Source organism: Eretmochelys imbricata, chromosome 3 (genome assembly GCF_965152235.1).
Source record: "Eretmochelys imbricata isolate rEreImb1 chromosome 3, rEreImb1.hap1, whole genome shotgun sequence".
Classification (NCBI taxonomy): domain Eukaryota; kingdom Metazoa; phylum Chordata; order Testudines; family Cheloniidae; genus Eretmochelys; species Eretmochelys imbricata.
Window position 1 is genome coordinate 156,390,229 of NC_135574.1, and position 26,695 is coordinate 156,416,923.

General features: G+C 44.8%; 1 protein-coding gene across 1 annotated transcript; it reads right to left on the reverse strand.

The window, feature by feature from the left end:
- Window positions 1-26,132, reverse strand: LOC144262434 (calpain-14-like). Its single transcript, XM_077812191.1, has 20 exons — window positions 25,896-26,132; window positions 22,722-22,791; window positions 21,490-21,608; window positions 20,755-20,891; window positions 19,359-19,538; window positions 18,705-18,762; window positions 16,988-17,073; window positions 15,073-15,147; window positions 14,222-14,385; window positions 13,364-13,527; window positions 9,931-10,136; window positions 9,160-9,196; window positions 8,555-8,617; window positions 6,887-6,944; window positions 4,976-5,040; window positions 4,531-4,599; window positions 3,023-3,101; window positions 1,503-1,619; window positions 817-872; window positions 1-27 (listed from the first exon to the last, which is right to left on the reverse strand). The coding sequence occupies exons 1-20, from the start codon at window positions 26,130-26,132 to the stop codon at window positions 1-3; spliced, it is 2,067 nt and encodes a 688-aa protein (XP_077668317.1).
- Between the last annotated feature and the right edge of the window lie 563 nt (window positions 26,133-26,695).

Genomic DNA, 26,695 nt, shown 5'->3' on the forward strand with positions numbered 1-26,695 from the left:
TTAGGAATAGAGAGTCATCATCATCCACTGTAAAATAAACAGGGAAAGTGGGTTGAACTAGCACATCCAACTGGACTTCAGTAAGATTCACAATGGAGTGGAAGGGTTGTGGGTTCTCTCTCTGTGGCAACACAGTATAAGGACCTCCCATGTGGTCCAATCCTGCTCACATTAGAGTCAATGGGGGCTTTACCATTGACTACAGTGGGATCACAATTAGGCCCACAGAGCAGGAACTGAGATCTGTGCTCTTCAGATCCAAGAACACATGACCTGTCTCCAGGGTGCAAGAGAAGCAGCTCCATTACTGTCAGGAGCCTACGAACACTGGAGCATATGTAGTATAGATTCCATCCAGCAGCAGATCGTGATGGGACCACATGCACACATCCAAGCCATTGGCTACTTTTTATATCCCCAATTAGCCCTCCAAGAAAGTATGATCTCTTGCATTTTATTGGTGAGCAGATGATCTTGTGGCAAATGCAAAAGTTTGGGACTCCAGTGTTCTCAGCATTAATTGCTGTGTGACTGTAGGCGCTCCGTGCCTCAGTTTCCCCCATGTATAAAATGGGGATAACTAACACTTCTCTACCTCACCTGGGTGTTGTAAGGCCTGGTTAATGATTGTAGCATTTTACAGTCACTGTGCACAGGTGCAAAAGACCATGCACACAGGTGCATAAGACCATGCACACAGGTGCATGGCAGTGCTGATTCAGGCCCTGTTGTTCTAATAAGCCCTTTACTACAGCAGGCAAAGAGGTCTAAGGCATGGAGCTGTATTTCAGGGAATGGGCAAGTGCATGGCCTTACCTCAGATTCCCGGAGATATATCCCTTTGCCATCTTTAGTTAAGTTCCGAAAGGCCTCTGTGAAGAAACAGAATGAGGGAAATGAATTTGATGGCTAACAGGGACAAGGACAACTCAGACTCGCCAGCCCGGGAGTGAACTGAAATGCAGAGCCTCTAGCAGATCTAGGGGGACCCCACCCCATCCAGCACAGTTCAAAATGCCTGTGTGGGGCATAAGGGACATTCGCCAGTGACATGTGGGACGGAGTATGAGCTGCTTCGTGCTGCTGTGATCATTTGAGCCCTGGGGAGATCAGGACGCTTCCCTCTCTATGGCAGCTCTGGCTGGAACACATCACAGGTCCTCCTGCTTCCTGCATAATAGGAACATCTCTTATTCCCTTAACTCCTTGCACAAGCAAACACTGCAGTATCAGATACAAGACCTGCTCTCTCCACAGAGCCAAACCTCTCCAGGTTGCCTGGCCAAGGAGTCTGGGAAAGAGGCTGAGGGCTTGATTCTCCTCTAATTCACTCCATTGACTTCAGTGGGGTTACTCTTGCTCTACACTAGTTTACATGAGAAGAGAACCAAGCCCCATATCTTGGACCTTGCAGCCCCAGGGACTGAGCTAAATGGCTTTGTAAGGGGCCCCAGACTTGCTCTGGAGTCCAGCATCAGTGACATGCTGAGTAACATCCATACCCCCCATGATCTCCACTCGCAGCATGAAGCTGACGAAGCTCTCAAAGCTGATTTTCAGGTCAGGGTTGCCGTATCTGATCGCCATTAGGTTACAGACTTCGTTGCTGAGCGAAATCCCTATAGAAAGGAAGAAAGGGAATGATAGGGCACCTCACAGCCATCCAGAGCATCACAGGATAACTGCAAAACTAACAGAACATTACCCTTCTCCAGCATCTTTCATGTGAGGATCTCAAAGTCCTTGATAGACATTAACTATGCCTCAAATGAGGGATTGACCTAAACCAGGCCCCCAGATCCAAATGCCATCCCCAAACTTTGAGTAGCTCAAAATCTGGATCATCTTTACTCACAATATCCATGGGAGGTAGGGCAAGTAATATAACAGTTCCCTCTACCCGCCACTGCAATGCAGCCACCTCTGGGGTAAGTCAAAGAAACTGCTTAGCAGCAATATAAGACAAGAGTTTAGGAAAAGAGATGAAGAAGAATATCTGGCTGAAACTAGTGGGGAAAATTATCCAGACCCTGAAAATGGTGTGGGGATCTCTCTCCAAGTCCATGTGGTTGTTTTTTTCTCTCACAAATAAATCCAGGTGAATTCACCCCAAATGTCTTTCAGTATTTGTGCCTGGAAAGCACAACTCTTATGATTTAATGTAATGGCAATACCTGGATTTGGAGGTTATCCTTCACCTCTTTATTATAGCTACAGTTTTGAATGTTACCAAGCCAAATTACTTTAATTAACCAGATGGAGACAAACTGCCAATAAATCATGACCATTTGAAAGCCCTGATCCTTAAAAAAACTGTGAGAGTGAATCCTTTCTCCCATGCAGAGCCTCACTGAAGCTGATGGGGCTCTGCCCAAATGCAGAGGTCCACCTGTGTAGTTCTCCTGGCAGGATCGGGGCAAAGATCTTAAAGTAATGAAGTCTGACATTGCTACTGCTTGTGTGCTTGTCTAGCTGACATAGAGGGCCAGATCCTCAGCTGCTGTAAATCAGTATTAGCACCATTGACTTTGATGGGGCTGTACTGATTTGTACCAGCTCAGGATTTGCCCCCTCACCCCCACACACAGCCAATCGGTTAAGGTGAAGTTAGTTACGACTCTGTGGCGATCGTATAGGTTCAAAATAGGGCTTATAATGGAGAGTTAACTTTGGAGTGGTTGCCTTCCTACCCTAGTAGAGAGCTGTCAGTGAGATGTGGATATACTGTACACGAAGCTAAAGTGAAACTTCACGCTGCAAATCACTTTCAGAAGCCAAGGTCTGGGGTCCTTGCAACACTGATAAAGTATCCTTAACCTGACTGCTGGGACAGTGGTTGGGAGAGAAGCTAGAGGGAGTAGCAGAAGTAGCTACCGTCAAGGGGAAGAGGGGGTTGTGTGTTGTTTGCCCCTCTTACTGGCATTTGGTACAGTCTTCTAGTTCTTTCCCAGTCTGGGGGATTTTCCAGGCTTTTATGAGGATGTGGTTACTTGCCAAAAGTCGGTGGCCTTTTGGTGCTCACCTGTCTCCTGAACAGCTGCATGCAATTCCACTAAATCCAGATTTCCTGATCTATCAACATCTTTCTTCTTGAAAACTTCCTGTTTTTTTAAAAAAAAAAAAAAATCAAACAAGTGAAAGAAACAAAAAGCGATTCTGAGCCTCTTAGAAGGGGAGGTCTATTGGTCAGCAGCATTGACACACAAACCCCACTTCGCTCTGTGTGGGGCTCATCAACGTGGAGGTGTCAAAGCAATTCATTACTCATACTTAGTGGTAGTAATAATAATATAGGAAAGGAGTAGATTTTTCCACCTGGTGGGAAACCAGGAATCTCTAGTAACTTCCTCTGCAAAGCATCCGCAGAGTTGGGAGTTGTACCTGGAAAAGTTACAGGCCAAAAGTCTGTCCTATTTACAATCTGAGTCCAGTGGGATTTCACAGGGGGTAAAGTCAGTGCAGAATTTGGTCCCAAGAAATCTGTTTGCAATGTGTGGAGGAAGCACCTATTCAGGGGTACAGTGTTCCCACACGCAAGAATATGCCCTGACTAAAGTTCACAGGGTCCAGAGTTCTGATCCCAGATGAACCAGTGACTCACAATGGAACCTTTCCCTAAATCAGTTAGGGCTAGATCCATGAAGGGACTTAGGTGTTGCAATGCCTAACTTCTAGTGCTCTGCTGCCAGGTGGAATTCACAGCCCTGAGTTGGATGCCCAGGCTCTCTATACCAATGAACAGAGAGAGTTAGGCGCCTAAGAATGGGATTCTCAGAAGCCAGCAAGCTGAGTGGAGAGTTGCCTAAACTAGCCAACAGTAAATGCTGGGGAGAGGAGTGAGGCCTCAGCCCCACCCACAAGAGTAGTTTGGAGCATAACTCTGGGCTGGAGAGAGGTGCCTATATCTGCTCACGATCCACAGCCATAAACGCTCTCCTGCAGTTGGATGCCTCAATCCCTTTAGAATTGGTAAGGCAACCCCCATCTTTTCATGTACTCTGTATATATATCTTCCTACTGTATTTTCCACTCCATGCATCTGATGAAGTGGATTTTCGCCCTCAAAAGCTTATGCCCCAATAAATTGGTTAGCCTCTAAGGTGCCACAAGGGCTCCTCGTTGTTTTTGCTGATACAGACTAACACGGCTGCCACTCTGAAATCAATCCCTTTGTGGATCCTAGCCCCTGACCTTCTTGTGCGTTAGTCACAGACAGCAGGTCAATTGGGTTGAAAAGCAGGCACCTCTGCGAAAACAGATGCTGCACCAGCACTGATCTTTCCTGGGTACACACTTTTTACAAAGGTGTATCTCCATTCTCGCTGGATCCTCCCTCACCTCCGGTGACTGCCCTGCCTAAGACTATGTATTTCCCTGTGTCTTGACAAGCAGGCAGCTTTTCCATCCAGTCCACATCCTCATGAGTCTTCATAGCTACCCAGAGATCAGACTGGTTTCTTGGGATTTAACTGGTTCCTAGTCAACACCGACTGAGAAGTACACAGGGAGGCAAGTAAAATATTTCTGTACCAGATAGAAAAGCAGCCTCTTCCACAGGATCCTGAATTCCTGAATACTCAGTGTGCCAGTGGCATTAAGCTTAGTGGAGGAGTTAAGGTCGATGATGTCTTGGTAAAGGGGCAGAGACTCCAAAATTAGGGGGAAAAAAAACAAAAAACAAAGAACAGTCAGTCAATATAATTTTATGAATTCTGGGAAGTTCTCCCTTCACTATGGACCTGAAATCAATGAGAGTTTTACTACTGGTTTCAATGAGAGCACAATCTGGCCCTTTACAAAACAAATCCCATTTCTTCCTGACTGAATTGTTGTTATTGGGAGTTAGGAAATCAGTGAGCAGGGAAATGCCCCGATGGTATAGAAATCACAGTGTAAGTCCTGCCCCCATGGAGAATAAAGCTCAGGTAAGGTATTAGGTGTGTCAAATAAATATACAGCCCAAGCTAAAGGATACGTCCAGCAGTGCCAGGAAACCTTGGCAGGCATCCAGACTAAATCTCAGCCGAAAGCTCTGGAGATCTGGAAAAGAGAGGACTGTTATGGTGAATAACTGAACACTGCTCAGTAAAATAGATCTCAGGGTCCTGAACCTGCTGCCCTCAAAACTCAGTGGCAAAACTGCCATTCATTTCACTGGGGATAGGATTGGGCCCCCCAAACCTTTTGTGACACTGTTCCTCTCATTTACAAGTTACATCACTTGTGATTCAACCTGGGCAAGGTAAAAATGTAAGACAGTGGGCCAGATTCCACTTTCAGCTGCATGGGTGTAATTCCCATGGAAGCCAATGGGCGCTCCCTGCGGCCATGTGATGAAGAGCATTACGACCCATTACCTGTAGCTAACACCGGAAATAGCAGTTAAAGAGCACCCCAAATTGTAATCCCAAATGCGATTTACTGGGTGACCTGGAGCAGTCACTCAATCTCCTTAGGCCTAATTCATCTGTGGTGCAGCTTCTCTAGCCACAATGAATTGAAACACTGGTGCTTAGTGTCTCTCTCTCTCTCACACACACACACACACACACAGACAGGCAGCTTTTAAACTCACAAGCATAATTGAAAACCTAATTCTGAGCATTCCTGGGCCATACACGAGTTACATGAAAAGAAACAGAAAGAAACTAATCTTGTTGCAACTCATGATTATAGATTGCCTGTTTGCTTCCACGGAGCAGAAGCCATAACTCATATATCCCTACTCTACAGAAAGCGAAGATGCTGTAATCTCATTATAGCCCTGTTTATTAAATATGCATCATGCACAGTAAAGTTTTGAAATGAATGTCTTCAAACTGATTGCCTATGAAGAGTAAAGATACTCCACCTCGGTTGGTTAGTTTCCTTACAGATTTCACAACACCCAATGGGTCACTTTCGAAAGATACTGATATGAAGATAAAAAAGCAATCTTCATTCACCCTTGAGAAAATTAAAGGAACTTGCAACCCTTCAGATGTTTTATCTACCCAGGGACAGGTGCACTGAAAGAGACTAGTGCTGGTAAAGCCCATTATTAGAACTGATCAGGAATTCTATTGTCTACAAATGCCAGTTTGTCAAACCAAAACTTTTCATGGGAAATGGTCACTTTTGACAAATTTTTTTACTTGAAAAATTTTAGGAAAAACAGTTTTGAAATGGTCAAAACTTTTAATTTTGATATTTTCTAACAAAAAATTCTGGTTTTCTGGTTTGAAGTTGGATTGAAGATGAATCACTTGATGCTTACCTGTTTTGTTCATTCCCTCTGAAGCACCTGGCATTGGTCACTGTCGGAAGATAGGACACTGGGCTTGATGGACCATTGGTCTGACCCAGTATGGCCATTCTTATATTCTTAAGCAACTTTTGTCTTTAATTTAAGCTAATTATGATAAAAAGTCAAAATTGAAACCAAATGTTTCAACTAACTGAATCCTGCTTTTTTCCCCAAACTTTCTGTTTGTGAAAATATCTGAGATTTTGACTTTTCATCCCCATTTCTGAGGGGAAAATTTGTTGAAGTCTCAAGTTTGCATGAGAAAGCCATTTCCCAGCCAGTTCTACTCATTACTCTCGTGTGCCTACATCACCCTTAATCTGCATAAGTATAAAGGGACTCAGCCAACTTATTGCTCAAATTTGTCAGGCATTGTGTTTTCGGGCCACATCTGTACCAAATCCTGAGAACTGATCCTTGCTGGTTTGGAATCCAATTTGGAACTTAAATTATCAGAAAAGGATCAGACCCAGGGTTTCAAAACCAGCTCCTCCACTCCCAGAACTCAGGGAGGGAGTTTGGGAGTTACAGGTCCACTTCAGGCTCATCTCTAACTAGCACCTAATTAATGTTATTAAACTATTATCTCCTAGCACTTACGTGTCCAGACCACGTTATTCAGGATCCTCTGGAGTTGGACAGCGTTTATTTCAGGATGCTAAAGGAGACAAATACTATTGTAATAAATTTCCCCTCCTTGGATTTCCCAGCATGTCCTGTCTTCACTATCTGGCTTTTCAATCCCAGCCCAACTCCCATGGAAAGACACCCATTGACTCTGGGGGTGTCCAGTTAGACCTTTAGATTGTTAAAAGCACATTCTCATCTGGTATAAAATGGTCAAAGCTCCACAGACGTTCATGCATTTAGTTATTTTCACCAGCTGAAAATCTGGCCTATTATTTTCAAAAGACCCTCTTTATCTTTTGTGATATCTGTCACATCAAGCACATTGTCAGCAAAGATGGAAAATTTAAAAATATTTCCATTTCAGTTTTCAAAACAGATTTTTTTTTTGTTTTATGAATTTTTCATGGTTTCCAAAAACTGAAATTAAATTTTCTGGAAACTTTTGATTGCTGAAAAACTTCAGTTGCTGAAACCAAAAACTGTTCAAAACACGGAAAACCCCCCTGTGAAAGACAGCTGGAATGAGTGTAGCAAGTATTTATGTGCACACTCATCCAACCAAGGAGTCAAGAAAACACCCCATGACAACAATCAAAAGTTACACATGAAACAAAAATAATTTTGAAAAACCTGGAAAAAAAATCTGTTTGTTTTTTTTTCCCCATGAAAAATAAAGCCTCAAAAAATTTCTAAAATGTTTACAACCAAAAAATTTTGTCAAAACCAAAAAGTTTTTGTGGAAATTTTCATTTGTGAACATACGCTGTTTTTTATGTGAACAAAAAATTATGTGAAAAATTATGCACAAAATTTTGACCAACTCTAATTCTCAGAGTTAAACAGGGCCTGATCTTCAGGAGAACTGAATAGCTGCAGCTCCAGCTGATATTAGTGGGAACTGCCAGCACTCAGCACCTCTGAAAATCAGCTCCATAATAATAACAACAATCTGTAAGAATAAATATTGATTCTCTACGAGCAAGGCTGTTCATCAATCCATTGTGGTCATCTAGTCTGACCTCCTACAGAACACAGGCCAGAGAACTTCCCCAAAATAATTTCTAGAGCAGAGCTTTTAGAAAAACATCCCATCTTGATTTTACAATTGACAGTGATGGAGAATCCACCACTTTGCCAAATTGTTCCTGCGGTTAATTACTCTCATCATTAAAAACTTACGCCTTATTTCCTGTCTGAATTTGTCTACCTTCAACTTCTAGCCATTGGATTGTGTTATATCTTTCTCTGTTAGTTTGAAGAGCCCACTATTAATTGTTCCCCATGCATATCAGATGATGGGAGCGGCTTTGCTAATGCCTATGTGAACTTTCTGAGCACATCCAGTGCAAATTAATGGCTTTCAGAAGCCTAAGCAGACCCAACGTGAGCTGAGTGCCGTGAATTTAATGAAGAGTGCTTTTCTCTAACTGGCGCGTTTCTCGCCTGCTTACGTATTGCACAACTCCTCGCGTGACATTCACGCTGTACCCTCATGCCGATCTCCTACGTTCCCCACCAGTTTCCAGCACACTCCAGCTGCCAACTGACACCATTCTGACTTTTCTTTGCACAATTGCTCTGGCAGCACAAGCGGCTGGCCTTGCGGCATTTCCTTTGGCAGTTAACGTGTACGCTTACTTGTTCAAAATGCTTATTGAAGAAATCCTCACAAATCTTGCCTTCATGTTTATCAATTATTTCCTTTAGGGTACAAAAAAGTCAATGTTAACTGAAGAGATAGAAGCAGGAGTATCCAACATACAATCATATTCTTCCCAAATTTCACTGCATTCCCTTTCCTGCCATCACCACTGCAATTACTTGCCCGGCTCCCACTGCGGTTTCAACTTTGCTAGTACATAAAAGGAGAAGAGTAGGGAGGAACACAAGTAAATAAAAGGGAGACCCTCTGCAGGCAGATGGAAAAGAAAGAGTGAGGATGAATTGTGATGATCTCACCAAAAAGAATGGTTTGCACAACAGTGAAAAAGCCTAAGTGTCTGCTGGTTTGCCTGTCTTGTTCTGGATATTTATACCATGTTCACCTTCATGGTACAAGAGATTCTGTCTATAGAACAAGACGTGGCCTCTCAGTCTTAAAGTGCTGTAACAGGAGGTCTCACATTCCAAACCAACTCAACCCCGCCACATCACTGCCACAGAAGAGCACTGCCAAGGAGAAAAGCCAAAGTCCTGATCTGAAACACAACTTCCAACAGTCCACCTCCCTCGTTCCAACTAACCTTGGAAAGGATGAAACTTGAATTTCCGCCCATTTCACTGAAAATGGAAAACAATGGAAATGTTAGACAGTGCCGCCCTTATCACATGTGATTCTCCACCTGCCAACCAGAATTCCTTCCTCTGCTTCCCACGCAGGGACCCCAACCTGCCCACACACAGCTGCTGTGTCCACAGTAGGGATTTTCCCCACCATTGCAACTCCATTAGTGGAAGCAATAGTGTCAATATGGCTCCAGGCAGCTGCTGGCGTTTTAAGCACTACATCAGCTAACGCTGCACAGAACAGCTCTCCTGGATGTGGTAGAAAGAAGGCCAGTGGCTGCCTGGGCCTAGTCTGTGCTAGAGCTTTCGCTGTTGCTACCAGCCATGGTGCTGAACCAGTCGTAGCAACGGTGGAAAATGTAAGGGAAAATATCCTAGTGCAGACAAGACCAGTAATCAGTGTCCTGCACCTGGCTGGGATGATTTAACTGGGAATTGGTCCTGCTTCGAGCAGGGGGTTGGACTAGATGACCTTCTGGGGTCCCTTCCAACCCTGATATTCTATGATCTCCCCATACAGTATGCACAGTGTCCCAAGTGCTCCTAGTTCAATACTAGGATATAGACTAATAGCATTGTTTAAGCTATGGAGCAGGTACTTATCCTAAGCTGCATCCAGCCCAGTAGCAGACAGCACTGACCTATAACTCCACCACCCCGGTGGAAAGGCACAACTATCCCAGGAGCACCAAGAAAACACTACAAGCAAGGGCATGGCATTATCTCACCCAAGGACGTGTTTCCTGGAGAAGACCCGCAGGATGAACTCGGACTCCTGCTGGGGTTCCGCGGTGGAGGGGACGATGACATAGACCCCAGGCTGCAGCCGGAAATCCTGAGTCACTTCCCGTTCATTCAGGAAGAGACGCCTTTGGTTGAGGGAGGGGTTCCTGGCAAAGAACGCTGGTGCCAGCTTTTTGTTGCTTTTGTGGTACTGGCCAGGGAAGAAACAAAGGGAATTCCCATTGGTTTCAGGTGAAAGTCATGTGGAGAACCCAGGAGGCGTGCTTAAAGAAAACCTGCCATAGCACATCCCATTTCCATAATCCACAAGCAAAGGAGGCAGACAATAGAGATCTAATCAGAGAGCCAAACGACCAATCTCCTTGTCCGTCCTCCTGCCAGATTGTCCTATTGGTACATTCTCATTGTCCCATTTTAAAAATCACCAAGCAATGAGGCTTCCACCCAAGTCCCTCTGCAGCCTGCTCAGATCTCACTAGAAACAGCAGCCCAGAACTTGATTGGGCCTTAGGCCACCTTTGCACCCTTCTTATTCTGGGCTGCTGCAGGGGTCATTTCAGCCTCCAGTGAAAGGTATAACAGCCAGGAGCTGCCCTAAGCTCCAGCAGCCTTCTGAGCACTGCACTACCCACAGCAGCACAGAATGCCCTAGGTTGATGGCTACATCCTCAGCTTTTTCCTCAAGCTCCCCAGCTCTGCCCCGGCATGCCCCATGCACAAGAGATTTTGTTTTTTGTTTTGTTTTTTTGGGGGGGTGGGTCATGGATTTATAGGGTCACCTGTCATGGTGGTCCTACACTGTGTCTGCACCAGGACAAAGTGCTCCAGAACCTTAGCGGGGTGAGGGGAGAATTCCACCTTAAGTCTTTGCTACAGCTTCCAGGCCTCCGTGTGTGCGTGTATCCCCGATACCCCAGGTCCTACTCAAGGGTGCAGCACTCTTTGCTCTTACAAATGGTTTTTATTCCGCAGGCCAAAATACTGCAGCCTCCTTACACGGGCTGTGCCTCAAAACGGCTCAGACGTTTCACTCTCTTGCAGAATTATGGAGTTCCTATTCTTCTCCCTTTGTCCATATTTCTCTCATGCTAATGTGGCAATTTCATCTAGGGGGGCATGGGGCTGCCCCTTACCATGCATCTTATATTACATTCATAGCTTTTATGCCTCTGTCAATACCGTGATTCACTGTAGTTCCAATTCCAAAAACTGTCTCGGTTCTACATCTCTCAGCATTAATCTCGGTGTTCGATACAAACCTGAAACTCAACTCCGAGCCACCACCAGCCCTGGTCTCCCCATTAGCATGCATGCAGCACAGACAGTGCTGTAGTGTTCTCCTAATCTGGGTCAAACCCATTTGTGCTGGCAAATTTAATCTCACTTGTATTCCTAATGGTCCCTAACATCCCTAGTTCAGAAAGAGCCCATATCTGAGGCTACTGTTTCTAACACAAGGTAATTAACATTGCAAACATGTTGGAGTGACTGTTCGCTAGAGTTAGTTCTTTACCAGTCCAAGTTCCTGGGGACACTGACTTTGGAAGCGAGTTAAGTGGTGAGCAGGGCAGTAGGTGTAGGATTCCTAGATACAAGATCAGAGCTAGATCCTGCCCTGGCTTATACCAGCTCCAGCCCCTTTTAGATCAAGGAATGTAAGTCAGGGCGAACTCACTCCTCAGTTTTTAACTCCCAGGAGCCCCGCTCAGGTCCCAAAGTCCCATGAGAAGGGGAAAGGGTTAAGAACATCCTGTAAATGTTGGCAAAGCCTAGGTGGCAGAAGATACCTGCAGCCTTTTCCCCAGGAGATCTCCAACAGTGAGCTGGTGGGAGGGTGAGTTACCCTGAGACTCCTCTAACTAATGCTGGGCCCCATCCCAGTCCTTGGCTGATCCCAAGAGTGCGAGGATGACATGTCACCTTTCCCTTCCCCTTGCCCCATTGCTGCTCAGAGCGCAGCTCAGATGCAGCCCAGGAGCAGGGCCTTAATGCTGAATTGAGGTATGCTCCTCCCAACACAGCCCGAGTCATAGCTCTGTATTAACTCATGATTTCTCAAAATGCTTTCTAAAACCTGTATTAAGGCATTTAGAACTGTTGGTCAAAAAACAAAGGCACTCGCAGCTCCACAGGTGGTGACATAGCATCTGCATTGCCCCCATGTGACTCCAACGGAAGGCAGAGAGGGACTTACCTCTGGGCCCATCTGAAAGGGAAGAAAGAGAGAGAATCCATCAGTCAGGGAGTTCAGAGCCCTTTGGCTCACAGCTAACAGCAAATGTAGTTTAACAACTGGAAGCAGCTCAGGGGATTCAGTGGGGCTCCTTAGCTTAAAAAGCCTGGATTCCTCCTTTTGAAAATCTTTCCCAGGCCATCCACAGCCTATTTGCCAGGCTGGGTCAGTAAAGCTTGGGTTGCTGAAACACGTGGCGGCAACAGGACCCTCAGCACTTTCAAGAGTCAGGCAGGAAGCTCCCTATGGAAGGGAGTCCCTTGCTAATGTGGCCCACAGGACTTCGGTGCTGCAGCTAGAGGTGCACAGTGCCCCAGCAGGAAATCGGGGAGGCTTTGTACCTGACTGAGACACAGTGGCCCTAGTTTTCAGAACAGCTGAGCACCCACAACTCCCGCTAAAGTCCACAGGAGCCAGGGCTGCGCAGAATCTCTGATCAGCAGGCTGCACGTTCCCCCGGGGCTGCTGGGAGGACAGAGGAAATAACGCTATGGGCCACACCCCTTCCAAATGTGACGGCTGCCGCATCAGGGATTGAACGGGGACCTCCAGAGCTAAAAGCAGGAGCTGGAACAGCTTGAGCTGAACCTCACCAGCAGCAGCTGTCATTGATTAAAATCCTCTATGGCTGGGGCATAGAGGGGGAACCTATAGCACTCATTCACCAGTGCGTTACACACGCCTGCAACATCACACCCAGGGCCAGCTCCCTGTCCCTCCCCACCCCCTGTGGGGTGATTTTGCCAGTATGGATGGTAGCCTGAGGAGGACTCTGTATCCAGCCTCTGCTCAGGAGGGTCCTAGCCCTTCCCCCAGACCCTGGTAAACACACACACACACAGCTGGGCACGGTGAAGCCCAGTACATACTGGGGTAGCAGGAGCTCCTTTACAGCCCTGCAGTTTGACAAAGACTATGCAAACACAGAGCACGTCCTGTGCTTGATGAAACGCTCAAGGAAAGCAGTGTCTGAAGGGGCCCAACCCCGTCGATTCAAGAGGAGATTCTTGGATGAATAGGAGCCACATGCAGACAGGGAGGTGAGAACACAGAGCCCATTGGGCTTTGCTGGATATGTAACTCCAAGGATCTGAAGAGCTCTCACTTGGTTTGGAGGGCTAGGAAGTGTCTCACGCTGGGCAGGGCAACCCAGTTATTCTACCACAGATCAGATTTCTACCCACCTTGAAGATGGAAAACCCTATGGAGAGGTGAGGTGCCCGGTTTCGGTGTTTGCTGCTGGGTTTCTGGATTAGGGACACCAGCACACTGCAGGAACGGAGGGACCTTTTGCTGCCGTCACCCTGCAAAACTTCCAGCCAGTACTGGGGATTCATCCAAAATGTGTCTGAGAAGCAAAACATAAAAACCTTCTGGTCACGTTTTCCATCACACATTTTGTCATTGTGTTTCCACATGATACCTGGCTTCAGGCTGAGTGGGGGAAGCAGTTCATTTATAACCTCCAGAGGCCCCAACCAAAATGAGAGCCCTACTGTGCTAGGTAATACACAAACATATAGTAAGAGAGAGGCCCTGCCATGGAAGGTCTCACAATCTAAGCAGACAAGACAAAGGGTGGGAGGAAGGAAGAATTATTTCCCCTCATTTTAGTGGGAACTGAATCACAGAGGTACCAACTGCCAGAGGTGCTGAGCACATGCAGTTCCCATTGACTTCAACTGGACTAGTGGATGCTCTGCATCTCTGAAAAAATCAAATCTTAAGCGGTTTGCTCAAGTCACAGAGTCAGGAATTGAAACCACCTCTTCTAAGTGCCACAATAGGCCCATAAGCACCAGACCATCCTAAGGAAACAACCTGATTTCAGTGGTAATGGAGAATAAGCTGGCTCCCTTACTTGTTCATTGCCAGACTTTCTAACCTTTTTAAAAAGGTGTCAAATTTTGCTCAAAACAGGGTAACATTGGGCTTTGCGTCTTGAGGCAAATTTTGCTTTGCTTGAACAAATTCCGTTCTTTACTATTTACACAGAAAAGTCTAAATGCGGATCCCTTAAAGTGTACCCAAGTACCGTTCACCTTTGTAGGGCCTCATCCTGCCGCCTGCCGTGCTCCCTTTGACCCATCTCCCAATCTGCAGAGAATACATCCATTTCTTCCCATCTTCCTGGCTCATCAGGTCGGGAGTTAATTTACAGATCATCAGATCTACAAAGTGGGTCTTAAAATCTTGCAGAGACATCCTGTGAAAAGACCGCCACAAGATGCTAGTCAGCAGCCAATCCGTGGTTAAAAAGTAGAGGCTGGATATTCCCAGCACTGCCCCATTCTGTGTTACTTATGGTAATCCTTACATATTATTAGCTGGTAAAGAAGTTAAGGTTTGCTCCAACAGCAACATGCAAGTGGTGATTGTATCACTAAAGGCCCAACAAAGGACAGCAGCCAAGAGATTATTATGAGAATGCAAGCAAAAGAACAAGTATAATGAAACCGGCTGCAACATTGCCACCTGGTGGCAAAAATCTATGGGAATGGGAAGCAGTTGAACAAACACTGTCTGCCTGACCAAAGCTTTGTCTGGGTTTGTGTTGAAAATATGATAACACGTAGACTTTAAGGTCAGAAGGGACTGGACAAAGATTCTTCCTCTGCTCTTGAAAGCGCTCTTGACTTCACATAGAAGAGCGCTTGTATCATACAGGCTGTTTCTCATGTCCCTTTCCCACCAGGTGGCAATGTAGCAGCCCCATGTAATTTCTCCCTTTGTTTCGTTAAAAAACAAAAAGCGTTCCAATTGTTATAAAGCATCATGCACATATCTCATCTTAGAGCACAGCAGAGAGACAGCAGATTTAGCTTCAGCATTAGCTGTAGCCTTAGCGCTGGATGAAGGAGGAGAGGAGCTCAGATATTCACAGTTCCATTACCAGAATTCTCCATCATCTTGGTTTCTCCGCAGCAAAATCTTCTCCTTCGGGCTGAGCTGCTCCCAGTTCCCAGAGCTAGGGACAGAAACAAGGCAGCTGATTTTGAAGCAATAACTAAATAAATGCTCCATATCTATCTTCAAGTTCAAGAAGCTCAATACAGACATCTGCTATAAGATCAGTTCCTGCTGCAACAAATCTCTGGCCCCAAGCAGCTCACAGTTCACACTAGACGCTGCGCTTTGGACACTCAGAATGGCACATCAGAAGCAGGGAGAGAACCTAAATCCCCCTAGACCTAAAGCATAGGCTTGAGCTAAAGGCGAATCTCCATTAGCTGCTAGCCATAGAGGGCCAATGTAAAACAGCTGAGCAGTTCTGATTTTCTCCTGCAGAGAGCACTAATGTTGGATAGCACACTCGCCAGCAGAGCTAGGGGTTGTCCCATTCCATGAGAATTTTTGAGATTTTGAATTTTTTTCCTGTCTTGAAAGAATGAAATGTCAAAATCTGAAAACAAAATGTATATACATTTTTCCTATAAATTCACGTATATTTCTAAAGAAAGTCATTTTGACCTGAAAAATTGAACTTTTCCATTTTGAAAATATCAAAACGGAACATTTCAACAATTTAGAAACTTTTTTTTCCCCCATTGTGTTTTTTTTTAATGGGAAGTTCATCGAAAAAGGCCCTCTCCTGAAAACAGTTTTGGTTTCAACTAATCAGCATTTTCCAAAGAAAAAACATGTCGGAAAATTCCCAGCCAGCTCTACTGGCCAGTTCATTAGATTATACATGCGGCTTCCAAATGTTTAAAATATAGACCTAGGGTTCTATTTTGTTGGTCAATTCTGTGTCGAAGGACACGTAATCGGAAGAATATTCTGCGTCAAGTATCAGAGGCAACTGGAAGTGATTTACAAGTCAGGCCTATGGTATGCTCTTCATTCTTTCTTCAAGGTGGCCGGCTTTTCTGTTGTCACATGACAGACGCAGATCAGAGGAAAGTTACGCTCTCCTCATACAAGGCGAAATCCAGACACCTTCCCTCATAAAACCTGAACAAAGAGGATTTGTGCAGGGAACTAACTGGAGCTGCTGAAGAAGGAATCTGCCCCAACCTAAAATGAGGGTAGGTTGCAGGGCTACCACACAGTCCTTTTGCAGCTGTCACTCCAGCCTCTGAGCTGGAATAGCAGCCACCGTCCCTCTGCGATGGAGGGGCAGTGACTACTGTACTTACTATGCCCTCTGTAGGGGGAAAGGAAGTTCCCAGCCACTACATCCATGTAAACACAGATTCAGTGGCCCTTCCACCACTTCCCTTGCCATCTCTAATTGTGCCTTCCACTTTGTCATACTCAGAGCCAGCCTGACGCCTACTTCCCTGAAGAGCAGGTAGCTCAGACCCTGCCCCACTCTAATCTCAGAATCCCAGAAGTTGCAGTATATAGAAGGTCTTGCCTGATCCACACACAAAGCGGTGAATGTTCTGATATAGGATATTGGATCACCTTACTATTCTAGCTGTCCTGGGAGCAGCCTCGCTGGTAATCCAAAAACACCTGTGTCTGATGCTAGATCACACACCGTGTTCATCATCTGGCATTATGAAGAACCCCTTTTACATTATGTTTCCTTTGACAAAAAAAAAGCAGAACCAACGTTCTGTTTTAAGTGCTTGGGAGCAGCATGTGTGAAATAACTAAGTTGGTTGAACTGCATTAGCACTGGCTGCTCTAGCAAAATACCTCCACGAACTCATTGCCTTGAAACCAAAGGGTATCTGAAAGCAGCCGCACCGGTTCCATTGACTCAGATGTCATCAGCACTAATTTATGCCCGCAGGTGACAGCATCATTTCATCCACCCAAACCCCTCCTCAGCACTAGCCCTTCCCGGTTTCACTCACCTATCGCTCCAGTCTCCTTTCCATTCAGTTTTCCCCCATGGATTTCTCAGTCGCACTAAATTTTCCGGTCCATATTTGCAAGTCACCTGCACAAAACAAACAACATTGAATTTACCAGGGTCTCTGCAGCCTTTGTCTGGTTTACATTTGCATAACATGCCATAGTGACTCCTCTCCTTTTACTGATGTCAACCAGTGTGATGATAACGGTGCTCCCGCTATTCTTTTCAATGACTCTGCTCAATGCAGACCTCTGAAATGAGGCAGGGAGTGATTAAGTGTCTTGCCCAAGGTCACGCAGAAAGTCTGTGGCTGAGCCAGGAAAGGAGCCCAAAGCTCCTGAGTCCTAGTCCAGGGTCTTAACAATAAAGCCATCCTCACATGCCAACATCTGTGTAACTCCCTAGCAATCAACCTGGAGTCGTGCCCACATATCTGAGGGCAGGACAGGGCCATGAAGACTAATTCTGTCAGTAGGACTAATAATCCAAGGTAGCCTAGAACATTGCTACAAGAAACTTAATTGTAGCACTTCCTGAATTTGAATGTAACTGGGGGAAATGGAGAGCGGGGGCGGCATTGTGCCTGGTCTAAGGGGCAGAGAGAGGGTGGAAGGAGGTTTCCTCTCTCCTCACTCGCCTTCTTGTGTCTTTGTGCAGGTACTAGGCACAGCAGCCGTGCTTGCGATCCCCTGCATGCAAAGACTGTTTCAAGGCAAATGCTACTGCTGGTAGCCTCCCCAGAGGCAACAGGACTATGGTCCCCGGGCACTAGGCATGCTGGAGTCAGGCACTCTGCACCTGGTGAATGGGATTCTGACTGAGCCTTTTCACCTCTCCTTGCAAAGGCACCTCACATCAGCAACGGCCTATCGCTGTTGTAACAGACGGCCGTTTGGTGGCCTGGGTGAACTGAGTCTCAGACCACTACCAGAACTGGCTCCCATCTCAGCAAAGACACCAAGGAATAAATGGGGGCCAGGGCGGTTAACTCCTCTTTACCAGCAGAGGTTGAACCTTTGGGTCAGGGGTGACCCCAATCAGCGGGGTGGGGTGAGGCCTGAGGACACTTGCCCCCCTGACTGTGCACCTGCTAATGAATAAATAGGATGCTGATCACTGAGATCCACCATCTGACCAAAGTAGCCACCATCTCGTCAAACTCCTTAGTGGAACAGTGGGCACTGTCTGGGGTTCTGTGCTTTGTGTCCCCATCCAGTTTCTTCACTTTAAACCTATGCCCCCACATTCCTATTCTTGGTTTTCATTTTCTGTCCCATGCATTCAGATGGCTTCTGGGCTCTGTGGCCCCCCACTCAGTGGCATGGCTGTCCTAGGTTGGCTTAGGCCCACCTGCCTAGAATTCAAATAGGCCAGCCCCTTTCACTTTAAGATAAAGGGAATTTAGACAGGTTGTCTTTGCACGCTCTTGTAGGTTATACTGTCAGCAGAGCCCATGAGTCAATTACAGCCGGAGATTTACACTGAGGCCAAGCCAGTGTCCCCTATGTTTTATTCCTGCTGGTAAAAAGAATGCAGATTTGAAAGGAAACCTGCCTGAAGCACTCCTCATTTTCAAGCCACCCTGACATCACTTAAAAGGGAGTGGACAGCACATGAGGCTCCCCAACACAGCACACAGCCAGCTCTTAGTCTGACAGGGAATGCTGCTGGCATTGGACACAAGTTTGGAGCTATAGAACCAGCGTTGTCCTTACCTTTCTAATACCAGTGATTGTGTAGGCATGGCCAGCCACCAGCCCATTCTCTAGGACCCTTGCTGTCTGCATACAGGGAAGAAAAAGAGAAAAAACTGCAATAAATGTATTAATAAAGCAACAGCTAAGCCCAATGCTGCCCTCAGTTCTGTGGATGAAGCTCCCAGTGGAGACAATGGGAGCTACACTTGTGTACATGAAGATGGAATTTGGCCCAGTGCAACTACAGACTGGCTCCAGCTGCAAAATTCTGACCTGGGCTCCCAATGCCGCCCCGTCTGCAGGGCATTTAGAATGGGGGTTTTACCTGAGCCCATTACAAAGACAAGGGCCATTTGCAAATCTCAAGACGTACGTTTGCAGTTCAGCTCCACTCCCAGCCCCAAAGTCCAGCCCCATCTCTGATTATAAGAAATGTGGAACACCAAGGGCAGTTTAGAAAAGGCATGCAAAGCTTTAAAAGAAATCTGATTTTTAAATAAAAAATTTGAACCATGCTAATGTGCATCATCCTAGATACCACAGGGATGGCAGCTATTGACAAATGAGAGAGAGATCTGTATAATAAACTGCTGCTCAGCTTGCTGGAGGGAAATTTCCCAGGAAAGATGTTGCTGGTGTTAGCCTGTCCATCCATTTGACATCAGACTGGGCCTCACCCCTAAATGTGTCTGGCAACCCATGAGAGATCTGCTGTAGGTTGCTCTTGTCAGTATATCCCATAGATCAGGAGGAGCCTCTGCCAGTTTTATAGTCATATTAACTCCGCCTGTAAAATCCACCAGTGCTTCCGACACTTGTCCAATCTGCAGATCTTCATAGGAGCCATAGAGCCTAGCAAGAGAGATATCAGTTTAATCTGCTATTAATTTGTAGTACAAACATATCTAATAGGGATGGAGTGATACTAGAGAGAGGCAAACCCCAGGATGTGCTTGCAAAACCAAAGTGAAGGTTGAAATCCATGCTTCATTTTATATGAATCCTCAACATTCAGGAGGAGGGGAATACAGATAATTGATTTCAGGTTTGGAAGGGACTTCTGGTTTGCTCTATTTCTAGTCTAAGCCCCTTCACTAAGAAGTATTGAAAGGATCTCCTACACTATTCCTTTCATAATCATATCTTAACTAGTTTCTTTTGAATATCTACTGTATCTTAAGACTTTAGTCCACTGTCTGATTTTCCTCACCATTAACATATTATTTCAGAATAGCAAAACAAAATGGAATCTTCTCAAATTTTAGCTAGTCTCTCATTGACAGAAGGCTAGAGTCCAGTGAAATTAATTAATTTTCCCTCTTTCATATTGTCTCCCTTCTAATATTTATTTAGAATTCTCTCCCATTCTTGGGGTCGTTTTTCAGACCAAATACATTAAGTTCCTTCAGTGTCTCCTTGTAAGATTATGAAGGTCATGTATCACCTAATTTACTCTTCTCAGCGCTGTGTCTTTCTTAGCGTTGATGAATGGAGCTGGATTAACAGCCCCAGAGAGTGGGACTGAAGTGTTCAAACGTGACTTTGTGGAGTGGTTCAAAGTGAGTCCTTCAATTTTTGGGTGCCCAACTGGAGGCATCTTAAAAGGGCCTGATATTTAGAGGGTGGCTGCTCAGCCCTATCTGAAAATGAGGCCTCTCTAAGGTGTTTCAACTTGGATAGTCAAAAAATGGAGGCACCCCAAATCACCAGTCATTTTTCCAAATCTTGACCTAAAGAACTATACTGAGTCACAGAATAAGCACAGTGTTTGCAGTGGCAATGTAAACTTCTCCAGCCCACCAACCATTTCAACCCTACCCTAGAAGAGCCTTCTCCCAGGGTGAGTGTATTTCTGACTCCATGGGCTCCTGTACAAGGGTTCTAACTGGTGCTAATTATCACGGTGGTAGCTTTTAAATTTTTAACGTATGGAGATCAGAACCACACACAATATTCCAGATGTGGCAAATTCTACAAGACCTATTTGTTAGACAGAAAGAACTGCATATGCAGGAGGCAACAAATTGTAGACAGAGATTATCTGCATAAAGCACGACGATTCGCTTACTTGGCATATGCCTTCTCCAAAAGGGCTCCCCAGAAGAGATTCTTACAAACGGAGGAGAGAAAAACCAGCTGACCAGCCTCGTTGACTGGCAGTCGGTCATCGACTACCACATCAACCCATTCACCAAAGTGCCAAAACTGCAAGGGGACAGGAATGAGAAAATATTTCACTGGGAAGTAACCTCCTCTTCAACAGTAGAAAAGGACCCATCTATTAGCTATGGGCTGTAACAGGCTGTCAGAGTAACGTGTAACCTGTTAGAGGGTGATCATTCTATTGTGGTCAGTGGGTTCTGCGGCCTCACAGATGCAGCTAGTTTTTATATATGGGTGGGGTAAAGAGAGATGGAAGTAGCTCTCAGGCTAAAAGAGAGACCAAGTGTGTAAAGATTTGGAACAGATGGCAGCCATGCTGGAGGATGTAGGAGTGGGGAAGACTTAGCCGGGAGTAAGGTAACCATAGGGGCAGCCAAAGCTGGATAGAAGGATTGTGCATAAGCTTTTTATATTCACCAAGAGGGGTGACTTTATTTTGACTCTCTGAGTGTGTCACTTCATTTAAAGGGGGGTTGGGATGACACCCACTTCCTGACTTGAGTTACCTATTCACTCAGCGCTTACTGAGGGCAACGGGAATTGCACGTGGACTATCTGAGAACACGATTTTAGTCACGGCACAGTCAAGCATAAGGCATGGTTTTTGAGGACCTCCAGTGCTAGGGGGAAGAACACTCACCCGGAAATGGAAAATGCCAGCGTACTTCCTATCAAAGCTCTGGTTTTGCGGCATGACCATGGCCAAGATGTCTTGGTGGAACGTCAGCGCTTCCAACGCGGCCAGGAACCAGCAGTTTTCTGTAACAAAAGAATGAGCAAATACACTGGGTGGAATCAAGACAATTATTGCCGTTATTGACAAATATTTTTGAAGGAAGCAGCGGGTTGGGTGCTTTTAAGTTATAACTACACCAAAAAAATTGGGATGAGCTAGATTTGTGTTTTATTAAGTCAAAACAGGTTTAGTGTTGTAACCGTCCTCTCATAGCCTTTTCATTTGGAATGGAGTACAAATTAATTTGGAATTTCACACAAAAAAAGTTTTCCATGAAAATATTTAGGTTTTCATTGAAAAGAAACAAACCTTTTTTTTTCCTGTTTCAACAACCAGAATTGCCAAAACTTGAAAACTTGAATTTTTTTCACAGGGAGAAAAATCATTTTCCTGACCAGCTCTAACAGTAATGCTCTGCGTTTATTATACTTGTGTCTGAGGATCTCAAAGCACTTTACAAATGTAATGAAGCCTAAGAACATCTGTTACTCTTTTAACCTGGGTAAACTGAAGCATAAATATGGCTTGTCCAACCAGTAAGTAAGTGGTGGAGTTGAGAATAGATCTTGACAGTTCTGCTCTAACCACTAGACCACACTCCCATTTAGAAGAGGACAAGTCTTCACACACCTTCACTAACTTACCCACCCTTCCTCTTCTCACTTCATAACAGATGCAAGTCAAGGTTGACACAAAGCCTGCATTGTGCCTACATACATGTATTGCAGCATTCACAGGCCCTTCTGCTGTCTATGTGATATGAAATACATTACATGCTCTAGTGACTAGGCACAGTGATGAAGCTTCTGTTGTTATCATTTACGTAGTATGCATGACACTTTATAGACAAGTATGAAGACAAGGTCAGTTCACGTTCCAGCACCAACATTAATAAAAGTCATGTTTATGGCACACAATGGAGCTTTCAACTAGTTGGGACACATCTTTGGATCACATCTTAGCCTAGAACTTTATCTTATTTGTTGAGCATATTATACAATTTCCTAATCCATTTTATGCAGAGCTGGAATGATATTGAAATCAACACCCTTTATATGCAGTCTTACACAGTCAAATTAAGCTCAAATTGCTCCGTGTATAGCTATATATATATATAAAGAAGAAAGGAGCCTTACCAACCAATCCTTGGCAGAGATCAAGCCGTCTGGCGTTTGCAGTATAAAATACTGGAGTTTTATGCAGCTCCTGGAAGGTACAAGACCGAGAGAGAGAGAGAGAATGTCAAATCATTGCAGTGGTCCTGCAAAACCTTGAGGACTGACTAGCTTCTTCTGAAGCCACTTCACCACTAATGGAGTGAGTTTCTGAGGAGTCAAAGGTCTCTCGGACATTCAATCACATTGCTTCTGGGGGTCTCTACCATGTGTCTAGAAGATGGTGTAGGGAAGTCACCTCACTCCTTCCTGACTAGATCTGGGCTAATCAGGGATTTTTCACTTTGCTGGCAATTACGAAAAGTCAGAAAAAAATTAATTCTGGATTGATTAAAATGCTTTGTCTCACTTTGAACAATCTGTAAATGTTTCGTGATTTTTTTTAAAAACAATGAGTGGAAACTGAAACCAGAAGTCATTTTGAACCGAAAAACTAAAACGTTTCATTTTGAAAATTTTACAGTGAAACAATGTTTGAAATGAACAATTTGGTGAAACTGACACAAATTTGCAAAACAACAGTATAGCCAAATCTGCATTTGTCACCAAAAAAAGTGTTTGGGTTGAAAAATTTTATCCATCTCTATTCCTAACAGGGCTACTCCTGCTGCTGCACGGGTCAGGTATCAGATCCTGTACGGACGCCATGAAATAACTATCCAATTATCACCGAGGCATTGTTTGGGGTTCCAGGATAAACTGATATTTAAAGATATATGAGGGATTTTTTCTCCCTTTGCTCCTCTCATAGTATAAATACACAGCAGAGTTGAGATGGTTTCAGTGTCATGCATTTATTAAACTATGCATTTATTACCTTAACATGTTTGGATTTCTTTTAGGTGTAGCCTTAACTTTGCATTTCCTGAGTTTGAAATGCCTGATTTGGAGATCATTAAAACAACCCCTATAAGATTTTTCACTCTTGGGTTCTTGACACGTATATTCAAAGTTAACTTTAAAGTCGTTTCTTGTCTTGAAATTCTAAAATGCTGCTCACTTTTTTACTCTTAGTACTGAGATTCCAATGATGTAATTCACAACAGAGGCTACCTCCTGTCACGTCTTCAATGGCTATGACTAATAACTGGGCTAGACAATGAAGAAAAAAAAAACGATAGCTGCTGAAGAACTTTCTGAGGCTGTAAAAATTCTGAGTAATAGTTCAGAAAGAAGACGTATTATTACTCTCCAATGCCTCTCCGGGCAAATTCATTAAATAAATGTCAAAATTCTCTTTCACTATTATGATCCACAAATTGCTCAATTTAATTTTCTCACTGTCGTCTTCCCCATCAGGGGTGGCAGAGAAATGCCAAGTACTCAAAAGACACTTAGAGTAATTAAATACTAACCCTTACCTCAGATGAAACTGCTCAGCCTGTACTTAGGCGAACAGTCACAGAGTAGGTCTGCACTGCAATTAAAAACCCGCGGCTGTCAGCAGCGTGGGGATTTCAGAGCAAAAGGCCTCAAACCTGTGCAAGTACTTCCAGGGTACACAGGTAGAAATACAAAATGTGGAGGCTTTTCCAGAGCACAGGGCCTACTTTGCTCCTTCCATTCAATCCTGCTCTAACCTGCCACTATGTTACTTTATTACTGCACCTATGAGGATGAACAGAAAGGTTATCTTAGACAGATGGATGGACTGTAGTATATTTTCCTCAATGCACAGACATTCTCTGCATATGTCACTCTCCATCAAATCAAGATGATATTTTACTCAGGGACAGATGAACATTACAAATTCTCCGTAGTGTCATGGGCCATAAAAATGTCAAATAAATCTAGCAAGTAGTTCTGGGGCATGAGAGTATGGGGAAATGCTTTTCTACCATAAATCTCCCCACAAATCAGCTCTTCATTAAAACAAAGGAGAACCATAGTCTGTATTTTGGAGTAATGTCCTACAAAATATAGTCTGAAAAAAGAGGGGTCAACATCTTGTCCTTTGATACATGAGCACGCATGTCCCAGTGACATCTGAGGCCAGAAGTCCTTTCAACATTAGAAGGACACAACATGTTCCACTTGTGTTCATCTCTGTTTAAAGGGGAATAGTAGACTCAAATCAATACCAACTAAAGTTTGTTAATCAATTAAAACAATCTGCTCTAGGTCTGTCTGCAGAACATGTGTTAGCCCAAGGTGAATGTTAATAGCTGAGTTACATATGAACTCTTGAAAACGGGGCTGTTACATCTGCCATTTATGGCCTGATTTTCAAAGATATATCTACAGCTCCTATGGATTGCAGTGGGAGGCGTGGGAGCTCAGCTCTTCCAAAAAACAGGCCAAACCCTACTGCCAGAGTATGACTTAACCAACGAATGGAGCCCTCCATCCAATGGCAGGATTTGCAGGCAGACAGGACAGCGTGATGGGTTGAGAAGGAATCTCACAAATAATTTTGAATGTAACTTGCAGTAGGATTTGAAAATGTCAGGAGCTCTCCCTTTAGCTGTTCCAGGGCAGCTGTGAAACTGCAGTTACACCAGCTTCCACATGAATGTAAGGATGTACTGTTACTTTAAATGCCCATCTCTGGTGGCTTTAAGGCATAACTAAATGAATACTGTAGACGTGCGGCCACCTCACAACACCCCCGGTGGCCGAAGGGCGGCCCTGCAGGCAGCCTCTCACCTCATTTCCCCTTCTTGGGGCCCCAAATAAATTCCACGTAGGATTTTTCCAGTCAAATCACACCAGCCCTGCTGATTAACTTGAAGTTCAAAACTAGACACAACAGTCTTCCCTCCAGCCTTCAGCTGAGTAAAGCCAAAACTCTCCTGGTCTGGTCAAAGTCCTTCCCGTCTTAGCCCCTCTCAAGCTGAAGCAATTCCCCTGACCTCAGGATCTTCCCTGCAGGAGGCTTTTGCTCTCTCTGCAGTCTCACTACAACCTGCTGAGCTTCCCCCTTGCTTTCTCCTCTTTATAGGAAATTGCCCGATTCCCCTCAGGTGGGACTCATTCTGTAACCAGGGTTAACTTGCCCTAGGATCTCCAGCCCAAGGGCAAGCCACCCTGTTTCAAAGACCTATTAATAGGTTGTTCTGTGCTAACTCGGAACATTAATGGCTATCCAGTGTAAACAATCCCTCACATAAGAACCATTCACTGAACATCACTTACATGTGGCCTCTTCCACTGTAGATTTGGGGGCAGTTTCTGCAGCAGTGATCCCATTCCAATGGAACAAACGTCAGCTGGGAAGTTCTCATCCTTGAACAGGCATTTATTCTTCAAGCATGTCTCCAACAAGGTCTCGTAATTCTGATGAAGAAGTTTGTTGGGCTTTTGGAAGGCTACTCTGCACGAAGGCACCCGTGGCTTTGATTTCCCTCGTCTCAGGAACGAGAGCCAGGCCATGGTGGTGGTAGGAGAAATTCCCAGATAATGATACTTTAGGGGTCTTGTCACTACACAATGCCGGAGGACTCTTTCGACCTTCCTTGTGCAGAAAAGTGTCTCGTTCAGTAGAGTTCCTGGCTGTTAAAGTAATTGTAACAAGCAAGTTTAGTCATAACTGGTTTTTGCATTTTTCAAGAATAACCAGCAGAGAGGGATGAATCTCAAAAGCAGAGTGGGCATCGTACCATCTCTCTAGCATAGGTTCTATCATAGCACCCAACACTGTGGTATCTGAGGCTTCAACTCTGTAGACCTGATCCAACGCACATTGAAGTCAAAGGAAGGACTCTCATTGACTTCAATGGACCTTGAATTAGGCCTTAAATGCAAGACCTTGATAACTAATTTTAAGCAATACACAAGGATATTCTGAGTCTCTCCCCATATTACCTCCCCGGCGCAATAGACTATTCTAAATCCCTTCTAAGACCTTTTCCTATCATGCCACAATCTTAGAAACACCTTTATTCCAGTCACCTGGAGTCACACGGACATTACTAACAAAATGCTCATCTCTGGTG